Source organism: Delphinapterus leucas, chromosome 7, assembly GCF_059928025.1.
Source record: "Delphinapterus leucas isolate spDelLeu-1000000601 "Yukka" chromosome 7, BTC_Dleu_Yukka2, whole genome shotgun sequence".
Taxonomy (NCBI): domain Eukaryota; kingdom Metazoa; phylum Chordata; class Mammalia; order Artiodactyla; family Monodontidae; genus Delphinapterus; species Delphinapterus leucas.
In genome coordinates this window covers 35,913,735-35,934,568 of record NC_143135.1, presented here as the reverse complement: position 1 = coordinate 35,934,568, position 20,834 = coordinate 35,913,735, and the positions used below count along the sequence as shown (strand labels likewise).

The 20,834-nt window shown below is 41.9% G+C and overlaps 1 protein-coding gene across 3 annotated transcripts; it reads left to right on the top strand.

Annotated features, from left to right (window-relative positions):
• Nucleotides 1-2,554: 2,554 nt before the first annotated feature.
• On the top strand, nt 2,555-20,711 carry HTATIP2 (HIV-1 Tat interactive protein 2). 3 transcript variants are annotated; one of them, XM_089915045.1, is made up of 6 exons: nt 2,555-2,640; nt 3,550-3,745; nt 5,546-5,653; nt 16,928-17,065; nt 19,175-19,236; nt 19,916-20,711. In XM_089915045.1, the coding sequence occupies exons 1-6, from the start codon at nt 2,597-2,599 to the stop codon at nt 20,139-20,141; spliced, it is 774 nt and encodes a 257-aa protein (XP_089771171.1). In that variant the 5' UTR covers nt 2,555-2,596; the 3' UTR covers nt 20,142-20,711. The 3 variants fall into 3 exon arrangements, with proteins under 3 accessions (XP_089771171.1, XP_089771172.1, XP_022439471.2); XM_089915046.1 differs by lacking the exon at nt 2,555-2,640 and adding an exon at nt 2,915-3,039; XM_022583763.3 differs by lacking the exon at nt 2,555-2,640 and adding an exon at nt 3,077-3,219.
• Nucleotides 20,712-20,834: the final 123 nt, after the last annotated feature.

The window sequence follows — 20,834 nt, the reverse complement described above, 5'->3', positions numbered from 1 at the left end:
TCATTCATCCTGGAAAAATCTATAGTCCTTACCACAGTATTTAGCTCACATTAGAGAATCAGTAAGTATCCATTGACAAGGTTGACTAAAAGCATCTTATATTAGGCAAAATGCTGGCTAAGCTGCTGTGCCACAATTACAGTGGCTCCAACATGACAGAAGTTGACTTCTCTCCTGCAGCCCAGAGGTGGGCGGACAGTCCAGGGTAGGTAGGCAGCTCTGTTCTATGAAGTCATCCAGGGACTTGGGTTCCAGCTTCTTACTCTGACATCCTGTAGGGTGTCTTTCTCCACATGGTCAGAGCTGGCTTACTTGTACCACATTCACATCCTGGCCTAAGGAATGGAGGAAAGGGAAAGGGAAGGGAAAGCAGTGTAGCTTTCTTATTAAAATGTGATTCAAATATGCACATATTATCTCTGCTTGCAGCTTACTGGCTAAAACATCGTCACATGGTCACATCAGCTTGCAAGTGATGCTGGGAAATATAGACTCTAAATAGCCACGTGGTCTGATAAAACTCAGGACTCTGTTGCTAAAAGAAAGATGAGCCATTTGACCACTTACCATCCACTGGAATGACTAAAATTACCAAGATTGATTTTCACCATTGATTGATACCAAGTGGGTTGGAGAATAAAATAGTGCACCCACCTTAGCGAGCTCTTTGGTCATTCCTCTCCTAGGTATTAACCTAAGAGTAATGAAAACATGTCCACTGGTACAAGAATGTTCATGGGAGCCTTAGTCATAGGAGCAAAAAACAAGAAAGCGACTAAATAACCATCCATACGAGAATGATTAATCGTGTTGGGATAGTCATACACTGGACTGCCGCTCAGCAATAAAAATGAACAAACTGCTTATACATCAACCAGCGTTCACTTACCCATTCAGCATAGTAGGCACAGAGCCCAGGCCCGTGAAAACGTTTTAATTTCTTTTAAAATCAGAAGGAAAAAATGAACTTTTAGGTTGAAGAAAATATTTTATTACATAAGACGGATATATTTGTCATAGTAACACAGTTATAAGAGATATATTTTAAATTTTATTTTTTATGAAGGAAGGGGCCCATGAAGTCCCTAGGACCCATGAAGGTCATAACACAGCCCTATAAACAATAGGGATGAATCTTAAAACATTATCTTGAGCAAAACATACTGGAGACACAAAAGTACATGCTGTATGATTCTATTTAGTGAAGTTCTATAACAGGCAAAACTAATCTGTATTGATAGATCAGAAGGTGGTTGCCTCTGGGACATGGAGGGATTGAAGGCACTTTCTGGGGTGAAAGAAATGTTCTGTATCTTGTTTTAGGTGGTGATTACCTAGGTGTATGCACAATTGTTTAAAATCATGGAACTGAACCTTTTGCATCCGTGCTTTTTTTTTTTTTTTTTTTTTTTGCGGTACACGGGAATCTCACTGTTGTGGCCTCTCCCATTGCGGAGCACAGGCTCTGGACACGCAGGCTCAGTGGCCATGGCTCACGGACCTAGCCGCTCCGCGGCATGTGGGATCTTCCCGGACCGGGTCACGAACCCGTGTCCCCTGCATCGGCAGGTGGACTCTCAACCACTGTGCCACCAGGGAAGCCCCCGTGCATTTTATTGTATATTAATTATGCTACAATTTTTTAAAAAAGAAGATCAGTGCAACAGATTTGATGAATAAATTTTTGAGACAGTGTTAGCTGACAAGATTTTCAGCTGCATTTTAGTAGAAAATCGTTAGGAGCTCAAAGGGAAGAGTTCAGGCACTGTGGCAGGCCAATGTGGAACAAACCACTCTGCTTTGTATCAGTCAAGGTTTTAGACTGCAAGCAACAGAAAGTAGCTTCAGCAGAAAATGAAATTATTGCAGGAATAACAGGAAGTATAACAAACAGTCTTTGAAAACAGGCAGGAATTAAAGGAAGCAAAACAGAAACAATCGGATAATCAGATCACTGGCAGATCCCACGATGCCATTATCCTGTATCTTTGCTCCACCCAACCAAACTCTATCTCAGTTTTCCACTGCATCTTTTTATTACTCCCCCCAAAGTAAAAAATCCTGGATGAGAGTGTCTGATTGGCTGAGTCTAGATCTCACCTACATATAATAATCTTCTAGGAGTTGGGAGGGGGAACATATTTCACTTGGCTTCTAGAGTGGCAGGTAGGGCCCTGTCTCCCACTTATTTTGGAGTTCCCTATAATAAGATATGTTTGAATGCTGGGCAGCCAAAAATGACCACTGTCCACAACACTATCTGTGTTGTTCGGATTCTGGCGTGTGATCCTAACTCCTGTCCAGGACTTTCAGGATCCAGGATAGGCCCAGTATAGATAGCTATGTTCTAAACCATGATCTTGGCTCTGGAGAGTGAACAGATCAGGTGTGGAAGGTCGCCCTGGCTCAACCACCTAGAACCTGAGCGGGGAAACCGGTTGTGCTGGTGAGATACAGAGAGAACTTGAATTACATGAGAGAATATTTGAAAGGCAGAGAAGATAGTAGGCCTTGGTGATTAATCTAGAATGTGGTAAGGCGGAGAAAGGAGTCAAAGGTGACAGTCCGAATTTCTGACTTGAGAGAGAAGGGGTGAATGAAGATTGCACGGACGAATAGGGACAGTGACACTGAAGAGAGGCAAGGAGTAGACTTTTTATTGCTGTTTGGGGTGGTTAAAAGGGAAGTGTTACGTTTTGATGTGGTGAATTCAAGATGAAGATGTCCCAACACACGGTTGACATTACAGGTTTTAGGAAGGGATCAACGAAGATCAAGTCTATTGGCTGAGGCCTTGGATGAGGGCGAGATCAGCCCAGGTGGTGAGGAAGAACGCCGGGGAGAAGGTTCCGGAGATTCCCGATATTTAGGAGGTGGTCTCCGAGCTTCCTACCTAGCCTGGTGCTGCGCACGTGCTCTGGGCCCCCCACGCCGGCGCCCAGGCACCCTCTGATCCACGGGCGGGCCACCCCTCCACATCCCGCCCCTGTGGGCGGGGTGAGTAGCGATAGAGCAAAGTCACCCGGAAGATGAAGTCGGGTAGGCGCGGACCGGGGAGGGCCCCGCAGAGTCGGGCGAGGGGAGGAAAGCGCCTGGGCGGAGGGATGGCCGGATGTCCCGGCCCGCAGCCCTGAGCGCTGCGTTAGCGGCGGCGGCGGCGCTGGTGGTCGCGCTGCTCCTGCTGCAGCCTGAGGACGCGGGGCCGGGGGCCGGCTCCAGGTAAACCCTCCGCGTGGGGGACCAAGCTGGGCTCCGCGCCCCTGCGGGCGGAGGCAGGAGGGGCCGGAGTCGGGGACACCGTGGGGGAACGAGGCCTCCTGGTACCCGGGCACATTCCCTGTTCCAGCCCCTTCCAAGGTGTGGGTTGGCTCAGAAGCGGGTAACCACTACGGCGCCCCGCCCTGAGGGTGACTCTGCACTTTCCCCCGCGCCCAGACTGCAGAGAATAACCGTATCTTCCTCCGGAACAAATAACCTTTGTTCCGAGGGTAAGCAGGGCTGTCCCTTTAAATATCCCGAGACCAGCACCTGTTAATGTTATTTCTGTAGCATGGCTGAGACAGAAGCACTACCGAGGCTTCGGGAAGACTTCAGGATGCAGAATAAATCCGTCTTTATTTTGGGTGCCAGCGGGGAAACCGGCAGAGTGCTCTTGAAAGAAATCCTGGAGCAGGGCCTGTTTTCCAAAGTCACGCTGATTGGCCGGAGGAAGCTCACCTTCAACGAGGAAGCGTATAAAAACGTGGTGGGTATTTGAGCTGGGACTCAAAAATGTACCCGCAGTGGTTCTTCAGAGTGAGCATATTTTATGCTGCAAGGCTGAACATTGCCCTGCAATGGAGGCAGGAGGTGTTTAGAGCGTGACCACGATTGGTCTGTGAGAGGCCTTACTGGAAGCTGGTTGGTAGGTCCAGGTGGGCCTCCCCCTCACTGCCAGGCCTTGGACAAAGCCCTTCTCTCAGGCTTTGCCCCCATAAAATGGGGCCTAAGTGTAAGGGGGTCTAGGGAGACAGAGAAGAGCCATGCTTCCAGGATCCTTTAAGCTGGCTTCTAGAAAAAAAGCCCTGTGACCTTGGGTAATTTTCTCAACCCCATTGCTTGTTTTGTCTACCTGTCCACTACACACTAAAGTTAGCGAATCAGAAATTGCTTTGCAGAGGGGGAAAGGTCTATGGCACTGAGAGGTGGGGTTATTCACCTACAAGAATTTGCCCTGCCTGACGTCTAAGGGCTGCAGGCTTGTGTCTGTAAGTGGAATAGTCCCTTTCCTGTCACTTACACTTTTCGTGTTTAACCCACTGATAGACCAGACTTCAGTCTGGTGTTAATCCCCTAAATATTTGAAACCTGAGCTTGGTGGAGATTCCTTTCCCCTTGTAAATGGAGTTATTTGTGAACTGCAGTAAATTAAACTATAGTATAATTCTGAGACCCCCCCCCAACCTGGACCCACAGGTAGAACATTCCAAATAACAAACGGTCTCACAAATAAATGTTCATGACTCCTGCAGGTCCATGATCAGGTCATTTTGCATATGTCTTTGGTCCCTCAGGACTTTTCTGTTAAAATGGACATCTTTGTTCAGACTTAGGCAGGTAATATGTGATCTTCATCGTCTGGCTTCATGGGGGCATGTCAGACACCTCTGGTCATTAGAAACTGAAATCGAGTTCTGTGCTTTGACAGTTGAGTTTTGGTGGCGCCTCTTTTGGTCAGGCACTTTTTGTAAACATACGTTTCTTCAGCATTGTGTATGATGCCAGGAAAATGCTTTTGAAAGAGTCAATAGTAGAGAGGGAAAGCAACGTTTTATTTAAAGTCCTGAATGATGGGAACTTCCCAAACTTTTCATTTTTAAGCTTCACAACAAACTTAAGAGGTTAGATGGAGGTTCTTAAATTTCCATGGGCGTGAGAATTACCGAGGGTGCTTATTAAAAGTGCAGTTTCTGATTCAGGAGTACTGGTGTGAGACCTAGGAATATGCCTTTTTGTCAAGCACCTGCTGACTGATTCTAATGCAGGTGGGTCGTGGTGTAGACTGAGGGAAAGATTATCATTCACATTTTACTGCTGAAGAAACTGAGACATATAAGTAACTTGGCCAAGATTATTAACACACCTAGTAAGTAGCAGACCCAAGACTCAAGCCTAGGTTTTGAGACTCCAAACACCAGTTCCTTCCCCAACATTATATCTCATTGGTATTTCTCCTGGTAGTATACAGACAGGTCTTTTTATTTTTCCAGAGAGAAAATTATAATTGAACCTGACTTTAAAGATCTAGATCACACCTAGTCCAATTGTGTGTACTGTGGACGTATAAGTACATTGTTGATTTTTTTTTTTTTTACATTGTTGATTTTTGAATTCAGATTAATTGCTTTTTGGTGGGAGAAAATGAGCTTGCAAAATTTGATGTTAAGTGGGTGGACTCTTTAGTAATGTTCTGTCATTCTTTAAATCTAGAGGGGGTATTTTTGTCTGTTTTTTTGTTTTGTTTTAATAACATCAAGTCATATACAACTATGTCTTTGTTGTCTAGAATCAAGAAGTAGTGGACTTTGAGAAATTGGATGACTACGCTTCTGCCTTTCAAGGTCATGATGTTGGATTCTGTTGCCTAGGTACCACCAGAAAGAAAGCTGGGGCGGTAAGGAAGGAATCTACCCTTTTCCCCTTTCTCTGGTCAGTAATGTCGAAGATTCCATTTTTGCTCCCTCTTTTGCTTTATATATGCTGTGCTTAAGTGTAAATTAGCTCTTATCATTTAAGATTCCATATACTGCCCTAGCCTTTGCTATACTTTGAATAGTACTTATAAGTTCATCTTTCCTTCAGCATAATCCTTGAGTTCAGGCCTGTGTGCTGGAGATGTCATAAATATTTACATGGTCTTGCCTTTTGCAGATACCGTGGTCACTACTTGCCCTGACTTACGCAAACCATTATGTCTGAGTAAAAGTAACTGGCTCATGCTCTTAGCAGTAAGTTATTTTGGTTTCTTTATAAATGTCTTAAACTTAGAGCATTCTCTCTCACTTGAGTGATTTGCTTCAACCTGTTTTCATGCCAAGCTTTAAACTTCTGGGCTAGAACATCAGAACAGAGGCACGATTCAGCTAGCCTCCGGAGATGACTCAGCCTCCAGCGATGATTCAACCCCAATGGTGATTCAGCCTTAACTGACGCAGAACTGTCCTAACACACATTTTCTTCTTTTTTTAATGATGTTCTAAATTGCTTTGGCCTCTGTATAGAAGTCAAATTTTACTACATAGTTAGAAATCATAGCTTACTGTGTAGATCCTGGGCAAGTGTTAATACGTACATCTTATTTAATTTATACCTTGACTATAGTTTATCCCTTTGACAAAATTTACTTGCTGGAGTTAAACATGTCTTTTAAACATGCAGAACCATGATGCTGCCATGGGGGCTTACCATAGGTTTATATACAGGCCCATGCATCAGAATCATTTGGAGAGCACAGAACTATTGGTTTATACCAACCAAGGAGTTAGGCTCAGATGTATTTCTCTGGGCTTTCTGGTGATCCAAAGAATAATTCTATTTATGCTTTCAGTAGGGACAAATTTCCGAATCTTCTGTAGTTCTACCATGCGCCCGTGGGAACACATCTGAGTTTTGAACTCTGTGCTGGGAAGTGTGGATTATCGAGAAGTTGACTCTCCCGGGAATTGGCACATTATCTCTCCTAGGAAGGGTCATTTTCCTGCTGATCAGCTCCTGCAGTCTTTTCTGTCCCAGGGACAGTCACAAGGCATGTGCCCTCTGACAGCATTGAAAAACTTTTGTTCTAGTACACTGCAGGTTACATTGTCTCAAGTGCCAACCTGACTTTGGTGGTGACTCAGCAAAATAAGAACACTACTGCACTAGGTATAGAGCAGTTGATTTTCATGACATAAGGCAAATCTCATTATAGGGCGCTCCAGGGGAAAGTCTAAATTGCTTTGTTGCATCCAAATCACGTAACGCAATTTTAATCAGAGGACTTGGATGTCTTCCCTATCCAGAATATTTTGTTAGATGGAGTTGGTTCTCCACCCGGAAACTAAATACCTTTTGTTCTCCAAAATCAGTTTGGAAAGATAAAAGTAATTAATGAGTAAGCAAGAGAAAAGACTGGTAAACCAAGTATAATCTCAGAAATAAGTTAGAGCTCAAATGGTTTAAGAGGATAGTGACAGAAAATAAGCTGACAGTTCCTCCAGAAAGTCTTTTTTTTTTTTTTTTTTAATTTGAAGGTAATTTAGATTGGATGAAGTTTGGAGGTTGTGATAACTTCAGGCAGTTTAAAAGAGGTGACAGTTCACAAGTGGCTAGGTAATAATAGTTGTTTGAGCGGGGGGGAGGGTGTGTGGATTTCCAAGCTCACTCCACCTGGTATTCTGGTCAGCAGCGTTCTCTGTAAAAAAAAAAGTGAGCATCAGATGGGCATTGCAAAGCTGGTGGCAAGCCTAGTGTCATTCTGTAGCTGTTTTGTAACTGGAGCAGCCCACATTTTACTTTAGCAACTTCAAGAAATTCAGGGTTTCTGTCTCAGTGTTGAAATCCTATGAGTAGCCTGCTTATTTCCCTATGACCTTCAGTTTAATTTGCTGGGGATGGATGTTATAACAAAAAAGCATAATCAAGGTGGCTTAAACAACAGACATTTTCTGTCTCACAGTTCCCAAGGCTAGAAGTCTGAGGTGGAGGTGTTGTCAGGATTGGTTCTTTCTGAGGGCTGAGAGGGAAGGATCTTTTCCAGGCTTCTCTCCTTGACTTGTAGATGGCTGCCTTCTCTCTGTGTCTCTTCACATGGTGTTTTTCCTACGTGCCTGTGGCTATGTCCAAATTTCTCCTTATTATAACAACACTAGTCAAACTGGATTAAGAACCACCCTACTTGGAATGACCTCATCTTAACTAATTACATCTGCAAATAAGGTCACGTTCTGAGGTACTGGAGGTTAGGACTTCAACACAGGAATTTTGAGGGGGTAACATTGCAACCCATAAAATTCAGTCTACCCAGATTTCTTTTGACACTGGTGCTAGGGATAGGTCTGTTAGCTTTCTTCAGCTGTTTGGAAAACCATTTTCTTTAGCAGTAGCTGGTTAGATGCTAATCTTCTTTCCTTTCACATTCACAAGCCATAGTTGTCTAATGAATGCAGTGACTGTGACTTGGCCCTAATCCAGATCTACTGGATCAGAATCTCTAAGGTTGGAAGCCTATTTTTAACATGCTTCCTGGGGGATTCTGATGCAGCCAACCTTTTCTTCTTGTTGGACCTGCTTTCTGGATGCATTAGACAGTATTAGTCCTCTTCGCCTGCTGGGTTTCCAGGTACTGTTGTCCCAGATAGCCTTCACCTTGCTTTGGTAAGTAACTTATGTGCTAGTGAAGGTTGAAATACCCTTTGAAAACCAGATCTACATTGGCCATAAGTGAAGAGCAAAACCTCACAGGGGCCAGAGAATGGTGCTTTCCCCTTATTAAGAGAAGGATTTGGTTAGTGAGTTTGAGGGGGTGTGATTTAGTTTCACCTTTTCATTTGTCTCCTCACCTGGTAGGCACAGGCTCCAGAAGTCCAGGCTCTTGTAGTCTGTTGAGTGGACGATGCCATTAATGTGATGAATGCAGCCATTGTCACACTTATTAGGCATCATTAAAGTCTCGTGGCCTCTGATTCGAATGATACACTCTTCTAATCCAGGGGCTTGTAAACTACAGACTGTGGGCCAAATACAGCCTGCCTGTTTTTGAACAGCCCCTGAGCTAAGAATGTTTTTGTATTTTAATTTTTAATTAATTTATTTTTTTAAAGTTCTTTTTCTTTTTCTTTTGAATTTTTGAATTTTATTTTATTTATTTTTTTATGCAGCAGGTTCTTGTTAGTTATCTATTTTAAACATATTAGTGTATATATATCAATCCCAATTTCCCAATCCATCCCACCACCATCACCCCACACACTTTCCCCCCTTGGTGTCCATACGTTTGTTCTCTACATCTGTGTCTCTATTTCTGCCCTGCAAAAAGGTTCATCTGTACCATTTTTCTAGGTTCCACATATATGCGTTAATATACAATATTTATTTTTCTCTTTCTGACTTACTTCACTCTGTATGACAGTCTCTAGATCCATCCATGTCTCTACAAATAACCCAATTTCTTTCCTTTTTATGGCTGAGTAATATTCCATTGTATTTATGTACCACATCTTCTTTATCCATTTGTCTGTCGATGGGCATTTAGGTTGCTTCCATGTCCTGGCTATTGTAAATAGTACTGCAATGAACATTGGGGTGCATGTGTCTTTTTTTTTTTTCCACTTTAAAGTTTTTATTTTTAACATCTTTATTGGAGTATAATTGCTCTACAATGGTGTGTTAGTTTCTGCTTTATAACAAAGTGAATCAGCTATACATATACATATATCCCCATATCTCCTCCCTCCCACCCTCCCTATCCCACCCCTCTAGGTGGTCACAAAGCACTGAGCTGATCTCCCTGTGCTATGTGGCTGCTTCCCACTAGCTATCTGTTTTACATTTCGTAGTGTATATATGCCCATGCCACTCTCTCACTTCGTCCCATCTTACCCTTCCCCCTCCCCATGTCCTCAAGTCCATTCTCTACGTCTGTGCCTTTATTCCTGTCCTGCCCCTAGGTTCTTCAGAACTTATTTATTTATTTATTTATTTAAGATTCCATATATATATGTTAGCATACAGTATTTGTTTTTCTCTTTCTGACTTACTTCACTCTGTAGGACAGACTTTAGGTCCATCCACCTCACTACAAATAACTCAATTTCGTTTCTTTTTATGGCTGAGTAATATTCCATTGTATGTATGTGCCACATCTTCTTTATCCATTCATCTGTTGATGGACACTTAGGTTGCTTCCATGTCCTGGCTATTGTAAATAGAGCTGCAGTGAACATTGTGGTACATGACTCATTTTGAAATACGGTTTTCTCAGGGTATATGCCCAGTAGTGGGATTGCTGGGTCATATGGTAGTTCTATTTGTAGTTTTTTAAGGAACCTCCACACTGTTCTCCATAGTGGCTGTATCAATTTACATTCCCACCAACAGTGCAAGAGTGTTCCCTTTTCTCCACACCCTCTCCAGCATTTGTTGTTTGTAGATTTTCTGATGATGCCCATTCTAACTGGTGTGAGCTGATACCTCATTGTAGTTTTGATTTGCATTTCTCTAATAATTAGTGATGTTGAGCAGCTTTTCATGTGCTTCTTGGCCATCTGTATGTCTTCTTTGGAGAAATGTCTATTTAGCTCTTCTGCCCATTTTTTGATTGGGTTGTTTGTTTTTTTGATATTGAGCTGCATGAGCTGTTTATATATTTTGGAGATTAATCCTTTGTCCATTGATTCGTTTGCAAATATTTTCTCCCATTCTGAGGGTTGTCTTTTCAACTTGTTTGTAGTTTCCTTTGCTTTGCAAAATCTTTCAAGTTTCATTAGGTCCCATTTGTTTATTTTTGTTTTTATTTCCATTACTCTAGGAGGTGAATCAAAAAAGATCTTGCTGTGATTTATGTCAAAGACTGTTCTTCCTATGTTTTTCTCTATGAGTTTTATAGTGTCCAGTCTTACATTTAGGTCTCTAATCCATTTTGAGTTTATTTTTGTGTATGGTGTTAGGGAGTGTTCTAATTTCATTCTTTTACATGTAGCTGTCCAGTTTTCCCAGCACCACTTATTGAAGAGACTGTCTTTTCTCCATTGTGTATCCTTGCCTCCTTTGTCATAGATTAGTTGACCATGGGTGCATGGGTTTATCTCTGGGCTTTCTATCCTGTTCCATTGATCCATATTTCTGTTTTGTGCCAATATCATACTCTCTTGATTACTGTAGCTTTGTAGTATAGTCTGAAGTCAGGGAGTCTGATTCCTACAGCTCCATTTTTCTTTCTCAAGATTGCTTTGGCTATTCGGGGTTTTTTGTGTCTTGATACAAATTTTAAGATTTTTTGTTCTAGTTCTGTAAAATATGCCACTGGTAATTTGATGGGGATTGCATTGAATCTGTCGATTGTTTTGGGTAGTATAGTCATTTTCACAGTATTGATTCTTCCAATCCAAGAACATGGTATATTTCTCCATCTGTTTGTGTCATCTTTGATTTCTTTCATCAGTGTCTTATAGTTTTTTGCATACAGGTCTTTTACCTCCTTAGGTAGGTTTATTCCTAGGTATTTTATTCTTTTTGTTGCAATGGTTAACGGGATTGTTTCCTTAATTTCTCTTTCTCTTTCGTTGTTAGTGTATAGGAATGCAAGAGATTTCTGTGCATTAATTTTGTATCCTGCTACTCTACCAAATTCATTGATTAGCTCTAGTAGTTTTCTGGTGGCATCTTTTGGATTCTCTATGTATATATCATGTCATCTGCAAACAGTGACAGTTTTACTTCTTCTTTTCCAGTTTGTATTCCTTTTATTTCTTTTTCTTCTCTGATTGCTGTGGCTAGGACTTCCAAAACTATGTTGAATAATAGTGGCGAGAGTGGACATCCTTATCTTGTTCCTGATTTTAGAGGAAGTGCTTTCAGTTTTTCACCATTGAGAATGATGTTTGCTGTGGATTTGTCGTATATGGCTTTTATTATGTTGAGGTAGGTTCCCTCTATGCCCACTTTCTGGAGAGTTTTTATCATAAATGGGTGTTGAATTTTGTCAAAAGCTTTTTTTGCATCTATTGAGATGATCGTATGGTTTTTATTCTTCAGTTTGTTAATATGGTGTATCACACTGATTGATTTGCATATACTGTAGAATCCTTGCATCTCTGGGATAAATCCCACTTGATCATGGTATATGATCCTTTCAGTGTGTTGTTGGATTCTGTTGGCTAGTATTTTGTTGAGGATTTTGCATCTATATTCATCAGTGGTAATAAGAATGTTTTTATATTTTTAAATGGTTAAAAATTTTCAGAGAGGACTAATGTGTCATGACACATGAGAATATAAGAAATTCACATTTCAGTATCCATAAATAAAGTTTTATTGGAACATTCTCATTACTTTATATATTATTAGTGGCTACATTTGCACAATGATGGCAGAGCTGTGTAATTGCAATAGAGGCCTGCAAATTTGAAAATATTTACTATCTCACCGTTTATAGGGAAAGTTTGCCAACCCCTGTTGTCACCTATACTATTTTATTTGATGTCTAGGAGGGGGCTTGTGAAGTGGTGAGGTCCCAGATGTTTCGTGAGACCCAGATCATAGCCTCTGTTTGGGTACCAAATGGCTGTGGGGCCTTGGGTATGCTGGTTAGCTTCTGTGGGCCCCTGTCTCCTTGTCTGTACTGAGAGGGTGGTGACCACCAAAGCCCCTTTGGCCTGCAGAACTCTCTGACTTTCAAAACAGAAAGAAAGGAATGCCCCAAATGGAAAAAAATGTGTGATAACATAGAGATTGACTCAGGAATCCTCTGCATCTATAAGATTTTATTTTTCTATCCAGAGCTCTTTCTCTAACCAAGATCTTGGTTCCCCCTCTGTACATCAAATATAGACGTGCCCTCCAGGACACAAATAAATGGGGTCTCAGGTCATACCATTTGTTGTTTGTCAGTGTCTCTGTTTTCTAGTCTAATTTATAGGGTTGAATTGAAAAGGGAGTGAAGGAGAAAGAACTGAAGCAGAAATATGGCCAAGTGGGACCCTTTGCGGAATGAAATCCTCCCTTCTTGGAAAAGGGTCTTGTTGACCTTGACTCATTCCTGCCTGCTTGCTTGTCAATGCTGAAATACCTTATCAGGATGAGGTGTTCTTAAGCCACAGTGTTCCCAGTTTGCAGGCATTGGTAAAGAATATTAGAAGGAATACTTAGTAGCTTTGGATTTTCATAAGACTTAAAATAAAGAGTAATTAGAGAATTTGTCTACCTAGATGTTTGTAGAGCCCATGAAGACATCTCTGCTGTGTCATATCAGTATATTGTGTTTATTTTTTCGAGCAGGTGCTGGGAAAGGAAATTTATAGTGGGAATTTATTTAATCATTTCCTTTTTCTAGAAGGACTCTGATTCCTGTCTTAGAGTAAAACACACCAACTGTGGAATCATAAAGACACAAAGACATAATGGACTTAATGCTCTCAGAAGAGACATCTTTTTTTCTGCCATATGGTTGGGGAAACTAAATACGGTTTTTCTGAAAATTGTGTTTCTGGGATATGGAGTAACTTGTTTTAGTTTGTTTTTCTATTCTTTTATTTGAGCTGCTAGAGAACAAGAAAGGGTTTAATAATATCTTAAAGATAGCTCCTTTCTATCTACAAAGGGAGTCTTCCTCACTCTAGAGAAAATCAGTGTGTGTCGGTATCTCTGAGTAAGTGTCCGGGATCCACGTTTAAGTTTGGCTTCTGAGTCCTTGAAAGCCATTGACCCCTTTGCTTTTGAGTTTCATTCACCAGTTAAAAGGCCACGCATCAGGGTGGGGGAAGTGAAATTCAAAGTTTGTGGGTTTGGAATGATGCATATTTATAATCAGCTTGAGGGCTCAGAGGATTTGTGAAATCGTTTTGGATTAACAGCCATTGATTGCTAATAAAACAGTATTGAGCTTTGTCCAGAGAACAGCAGTGAAGAAAGGTATGGGCACCTTGTCGACAGGACCCATTGAGCAGGGATGATGGGCTAAGTGTGAGGGTCTCTGCAGCAGCGTGGGTGCTCGTCCTGCCCGGAGCCGTTGTCAGTCCTTTGCCAGGCGGGTGAAAGGAGGGACGCCAGAGGCTGATGGCTGGGGTGGTATTGATGTGCCTTAGCTGACTAATCAGATTGTAAAAGTCCCATGGTATTTATGTCACTTTAATTTTCATCAAACAATTGGAGACTGCAGGACTCTATTAAGGAGTGGTTGATCCAGAACTAAAGCCAGATAAATTGGGGTCTCAGTTTAATCAAATTATCCCTTTACTGGCCCTGGATTAAGTGAGAGGGACAGCGTCGGTCTAGAGCCTTGTGATTGGCTGAAGCTTTCCCGTATTTTTAAAGACACCGATGAAAGAAGAAACATTTTAACAGAGACAACTCTAATAATCCTTCCAAGAAATAGTGCTAAACCAGCAGCAGCAAAAGAAAGGAATCTATTTCACTAGTCAACAATGTAATTTTATTGGGAATAATGAACCTGTTATCAAAATCAGAGTTCTGGTGAATTGGAGTGAGGGGAAGAAAATAGATGTGGAAGACAAATAGAGTGTTTTAGAATTTTTTAAAGTCGTTTTGGGTTGTTTTTCTTGGCCCATTTTGAGCACATGTAAAAATCTCAATCCAGAGAATGGCTCTGAGGAGATCAATCACAGCCCACTCTCAGGATGTGCTGAGTATTAAAACTGGTTTGCTGCACACTGATTTAAGAAAGCAACAACATGAGTTTCAATCAGTGCGTAGGACAGGTCGCTGAGTCCGTTATTAGGATTGAATGTCAAAGTCTACAACACAGAAGCAGATGGGGATGATTCCCGGCTAAGAGTCAAGTTTATATTACCTAAAAAAAAGAAAGAGGATCAGCACTACCCTGCAGGTCGTGGACATCGTTAAAAATGCTCCGTAAGTGATAAGAAGAGAGGACGAGACGGACTTTTGGGGTAACGGTGGTGCTCTATTTCTGGATCTGGGAGCTGGTTGCAGAAGGTATTTATTAGTTTATGAACAGCTTATATAGCCAGCTCTATGCTTAGAATATATTTACTTTTATGATCTACTTCAATACAAAGTTTGAGAAGTTTGCTTGGGCCCCTTGTTTTAGAATTGAATTCTGTATTCGTTTCCTGTTGCTGCTGTCACAAATTGCCTCAAATTTAGTGGCTTAAAACAACGTAAGTTTATCATCTTACAGTTTTATAGGTTGGCAGTCCAATGTGGACTTTGCTGAGATAAAATCAAGGTGTTGACAGGGCTGATTTCCTTCTGTAGGCTCTAGGGGAGAATCCATTTTCTTTACCGTTTCTGGCTTCTAAAGACCACCTGCATATCTTGGTTCATGGTCCCTTCCTCCATCTTTAAGGCCAGCAATGGGGGATCAAGTGCTACTCACGTTGCCTAACTCCAGCCTCCTTTTCTGCTTCCCTTTTCCACTCTAGTGACTCTTGTGATTACATTGGGCCCAGTCGGATACTACAGAATAACCTTTTTCAAAGTCAGCTGATAAGCAGCCTTAATTCCCCCTGCAACCTTAATTCCCCTTGGCCATGTAGCCTCGAACACGTTCACAGGTATGGGGATTAGGGCATGGACATCTTTGAGGGGCCATTATTCTGCCTACCACAGTTAAAAATTAGTTCTGTTATTAGCTGGTGATGGTGTGAGGTAAGAAGGAACATGAGTACCGTGGGGAGCGCGGCTCAGAGAGTCAGGAATTTGCACTCTGCTCTCAGCTATCTCACTCATTAGCCGGTAGTTCCTGGATCGCTGGACCTTGTTGTCACATCTCCACAGTGAGGGGGTTAGGCGTGATGTTTCCTAAGGTGCCTTCTGTCTATCTTATGAAAGATACATATCTCCATACAAAATATAACATTTAGGGTCAGTAACTACCAGAGGGCAGATTTTTAATTTAAAAAAAATCACTGGGGCAGCAATCCAGTCTTCAGATTTGGAATCCTCATTATATGAAACCTCATTATATAATTGTGGGTACCCATGAAGTTCAGCTTCAGTAGACTTTAGACTGCTCTTCAGCTGTACCAAGTTGGAGGATGCCAGACTTTGTGGTGGTCCCAAGAAGCTGTTACTACATGGAATTCCCTAGTCTGGGTACAGGCCGGTATCCTTCACTTAGGCCCTGGAAACCAGTCTGTATTCTCTTGTTTGCACCATCCTCTCCCCTCTTCCTTTGATTGCCACTTAGTTCTTTTTTTTCCTAATTGGATTTACCTTTTCTCTGCTTTCGCTGGACTTTTATTCATTCATTCAAATATTTTTGGAGCACCTGCCATGTGCTGGGTGGGCACGTACTGATGCTAAGATGTGAATTAGGAAAGACTCAACCGCTACCCTCACTGGACTGAGTCTAGACCAGGGGTCTCCAAACACTCTTGATTATATACCTGTCAGTAAAAAAAAATTTGCAGATGCACTCCTTACTAACGTGGGAAGTATGTTGTAAAACATACACAGAAATTGGAAATTGGATAGACTTTGTTCTCATAGTGCGTGGGTAGTGTTCCCTGCCACCCGTTGAGACCCTGCTGTGTTAGAGTTGACACACAAAACAGAGAGAAAACAGAGAGGGTGGTAAGGTTGTAAAGGATTAAGGACAAAGAAATGTGAGACTGAAAACAGTCTCTCAGGGACTTCCCTGGTGGTCCAGTGGTTAAGATTCTGTGCTCCCAGTGCTGGGGGCCAGTGTTTGATCCCTGGTCAGGGAACTACATCCCGCATGCCACAACTAAAGATCCCACATGCCTCAACTAAAGATTCTGCATGCCACAACAAAGATCCTGCACGCCGCAACGAAGATCCCGCATGCCACAACTAAAGACCTGGTGCAGCCAAGTTAATAAATAAATAAATATTAAAAAAACAACAACAAAAAACCCCAGTTTCTCAGCCTGATATTATTGTTCCTTTTGCTCCTTGCAGATTTTCTTGGTGTCTGTGTTTCAGTGTCATTGTCCTTGTTTTTTCATTGCAGTCTGGCCTTGCTACTAAAGCTGGTACATCTATCCTGAGCATCATATTGGAGTCATTCCCAGGGTCTAAGCCTGACATTCGTGTTGTTTTGGATGCATTTTATTTGGATCCCCATCCTCGTCCACCCCCCCCCACCCCCCCACAAGGACTCTTAACCTGCCACCCAAGCTGATAAGTAATCTTTAAGATGAACTCACAGCTTTTGGGAAATAACTCACATCCTTTTCACCCTTAGGAGGGATTTGTTCGTGTTGATCGAGATTACGTCCTGAAGTCTGCGGAGCTGGCAAAAGCTGGAGGGTGCAAACATTTCAACTTGCTGTCCTCTAAGGGAGCTGATAAGTCAAGCAGTTTTTTATATCTGCAAGTCAAGGTTTGTGCATGTTTCTATCTTTTGTATACTTTGGAGAACCCTGGCTAATTGGCAATACTAAATAATACAAAATGCTAAGTAATGCCAAAATGCATTCAATGCATTATATTACGCATTTTTTATAACTACACGGACTGCTTTTTTGCAGAGATATACTTAGTAAACAGGAGTGATTTGAAAGATAATTTCCAATGTCTTCCCCTCTGTTGATTATCTAGTCATCATAAAATGAGATGTTGCAGCCCTGGTCTTGAGGATCAGCTCAGAATCTTAGCATTAGAAGAGACTTTGAGGCAGTGATACTTAAACTTTTCCAGAGTAGATTAAATGTTATTATTGGGTATGGTTCTTGTCCTCAAGGAATTACAGTCTTGTTTGGGGGGATCCCCAAAGCCAGCCCCAAGTTTGGGAATGCGCTAGAAGGCCTCCCAGGACTGCCATATAGTTATCTTCACAGCCATGTTGTATTACAATGAAAGAATATGAAGCAGAGTCAGTGCAGGGAAAAAGAAGTGCATGGAGTGAGCTCTGGAGGAATCTAGGTTCAGGCTTCCAAGGGTCTTCTGCCAGTGGAGTTACACGTGTTTCATTTCTCCAGCAATGAGTATTGCCTACCAGAGAAATTCACTTGAGCTCAGGAGTCCAGGGTTTTGATGGGGGTCAGTCACGTAGGCACCCTTAGCGTAAAAAAATTACAGACTTCCAGAAGGAAAGCAAGTGTTCAGCATAAACCACACTGTTTGTACAAATAGTTTAGGCATAGTAAAGTACCCTTATCAGTTAGCTAACGACGGGAACACTCCTAAAATCTGAGTTCCCAGACACAGGCCAAAGGACAACCTGGCAAGCAGACCTTTCTAAGAATAGCAGTTTCAGCCTGGTACTCTTGTACACATGTTGCTAATAGAGACAAAGCACATCTTTGTAAAAAACCAACTAAGAAACGCACCCTCATAAAAATTTACATATGAATGTTTATAGAAGCATTATTCATCATAGACAAAGAGTAGAAACAACTCAAATGTCCATCAGCTGATGCATGGATGAAGAAAACGTGGCATATACCTACAAAATAACATTGATTTAACTGTGAAAAGAAATGACACATTATAGCATGGGTGAACGTTGAAAACATGCTGAATGAGGGAGGCCAGTCACAAAGGGCCACAACTTACATGACTTAATTTATAGGAAATGTCTAGGATAGGCATATCTTTAGAGACAGAAAGATTAATGGTTGGCTAGGGTTTGCGGGGGGGGATGGGAGTGAGTGCTAATTGGTACGGGGTTTCTTTTGGGGTGATGAAATATTCTAAATTTAGATTGTGGTGAAGGTGGGACAACTCTCTGTGAATGTATTAAAAATCATTCATTGAAAAAAGCTTTTTAATACATTGATTAAAATGTATTTTTTAAATATATTGATTAAAATGTATTACTGCAGATTATACAGTGCTGTAGGTTAAGTGCCAAATGAATGGTACGAACAGGCCAAGAAGGCGGCGGTGAGCAGGCTGCTTAGTTCATAGGCCTTTTAAACATCCCTGTGGCCAAGCTTCCCTGGCATTTCTGTTTATAGAGATGCCTGGCGTGAAAATTCATGGATTGTTCAACAAATTTAATTTAAAGCCTCATCTAGATGCTCTGTCTCTTGAAATGTTGTGGATTTTGTTAGGAAGTGAGTAATACAAGGGAGTCTGTGGTTCTTCTGACCTCCTGAAACTACCTGGAAGCCAAAAAAGGTTAAGGTCCCCTGGCCTGCAGCACTGATTCTGGAGTGACGGACAGTTCTTTTATGGCTGAACTCCTAACATGTCACTCTCTGGATCTGTTTCAGTAGGTCACATGACAGGCTGGACTGACCATGCAGCCATTTACTCATTCGGTGCATCTTTTTTCACTCTCTACTACATATCAGGATTAACTGATCTCTTCCTTAACTTCCCAGACTCTCTGGAATCCAAAAATCTAGGGGAGGATATTAACTAGTATTGAGACCTGCAGAAGTAGATTGTCTTCAAAACCTCGAGTTTTTCTTGTTATTCTCTCTTAAGCATTACAGCAAGTTGGTCTTGATTAAATACTAGAAATGTTTTTTTTTGTTAACAGGGAGAAGTGGAAGCTAGGGTTGAAGAGTTAAACTTTGATCGTTACTCCATATTTAGGCCCGGGTAAGTATTCCTACTGCCTAAGAGCACACCACTGTTGGTTATTCCCTAGAAGCTGGTTTTTCATTTGAAGAGGCTGACAAATTTCTAAGATACGAAAGAGTTGGCTGGAGGGAGATTGCTTCTCTGAAGAACCCACTTTTAGCTTTGAAGGAAAGGCTAGATGGTTGGTGGTGCCAGGTTCAGAATAGTCTGAAATTTTCTGGGTAGCCTTGGCTGCCTTCTTCTTTAAAATCCTCTTCGTGCCCAAATAAAACCATTTATGCACTGTCTTAGTGTGTTTGGGCTGCCATAACACTAACACTGCAGAATGGGAGGCTACAAGTCCAAGGTCAAAGTGCCATCAGGGTTAGTGTCGGGTGAGGACTCTCTTCTGGCTTGTTGATTCATTGCTGCTTCTCTCTGTGTCCTCCTATGGTCTTTCTTCTGTGTGAGTGGAGAGAAAGAGAGAAATATCTGATATCTCTTCCTTTTCTGTAAGGACACCAGTCCTATCAGATTAGGGTCCCATCCTTATGCCCTAACTTAACCTTAATTACCTCCCTAGAGGTGTGTCTTCAAATACGATCCCACTGGGGATTAGTGCTTCATGAATTTGGGGGGACACAGTTCAATCCATAACATCCTGTATGGTCTGAATGCAATTTACCATCTCTTCCTCTGCTCTTCTTTTTCTCTTTAGAGTTCTATTATGTGATAGGCAAGAATCTCGCCCAGGTGAATGGTTGATTAGGAAGTTCTTTGGCTCCTTACCAGAATCTTGGGCCAGCGGTCACTCTGTGCCAGTGATGACTGTGGTTAGAGCAGTGCTGAACAACGCCGTGAGACCAAGTGACAAGAAGAAGGAACTGCTGGATAACGAGGCCATCCACGACCTGGGGAAAGCTGATGGCTCTCTCAAGCCGTGACCACACTGGAGAAATGCTTTCTATTGTCAAACTCAACACCCATCACCTAATCGGTAATTTCGGGGTCTAAAAAAAACATGTGCTTTAACTGTGCTTTCACCATTCTCAGTCGCCCAGATCCAATCAAAAAATGATCGTGCTCTGCATCGGCATTTTAGAGCCTGATTGTACATATGTAGACATTACCCTGGGAAGCCTTTCAAAAACAGAGATCCAGCAGCTCCCTGGTGGTCTAGTGTCTCGTATTCGGCACAGAAATGAGAGGTTCACAGGCCCTACCTCAAACTTTCTCAATCAGAATTTTGGGGGTATGGGGACAGAAATCTGTTGTTTTATTTAAGCTTCTCTTACGGTTCTGATGCCACTGGTGGGGAGGCCAGCTTTGAAAGCTTGTCTGCAGAGTCACAGCAGCAGTGAAGACTTTATGTATCACGCAGATGAGTCCCGAACAAAAATTGTCGACATTTGTGTCTCTGAGTTACCCAGTGCTGACTGCATGTTAATTGTGTAAGTGAACATTGTGCCTTACTATTTCTTTAGAATATATAATAAAAGTTATTATATAACTGAGCATATATTATTCATGGGAGAATTAAATAGAAGAATTAAAATAAATGGACAAGTCGTGGGTTCCCTTAGATCGTTAGAAAATGCCCAAGTATCTGTGGTAATATGCAGTATTTTGGCCAATGG

What these genes read in the sequence shown, in the direction of transcription:
- HTATIP2 (XM_022583763.3), top strand. Translation starts at nt 3,113, where the DNA reads ATGTCCCGGCCCGCAGCCCTGAGCGCTGCGTTAGCGGCGGCGGCGGCG. An exon ending in GGGCCGGGGGCCGGCTCCAG is followed by an intron (nt 3,220 to 3,549) that starts GTAAACCCTCCG and finishes TTATTTCTGTAG; the next exon opens with CATGGCTGAGACAGAAGCAC. An exon ending in TTTTATATCTGCAAGTCAAG is followed by an intron (nt 17,066 to 19,174) that starts GTTTGTGCATGT and finishes TTTTGTTAACAG; the next exon opens with GGAGAAGTGGAAGCTAGGGT.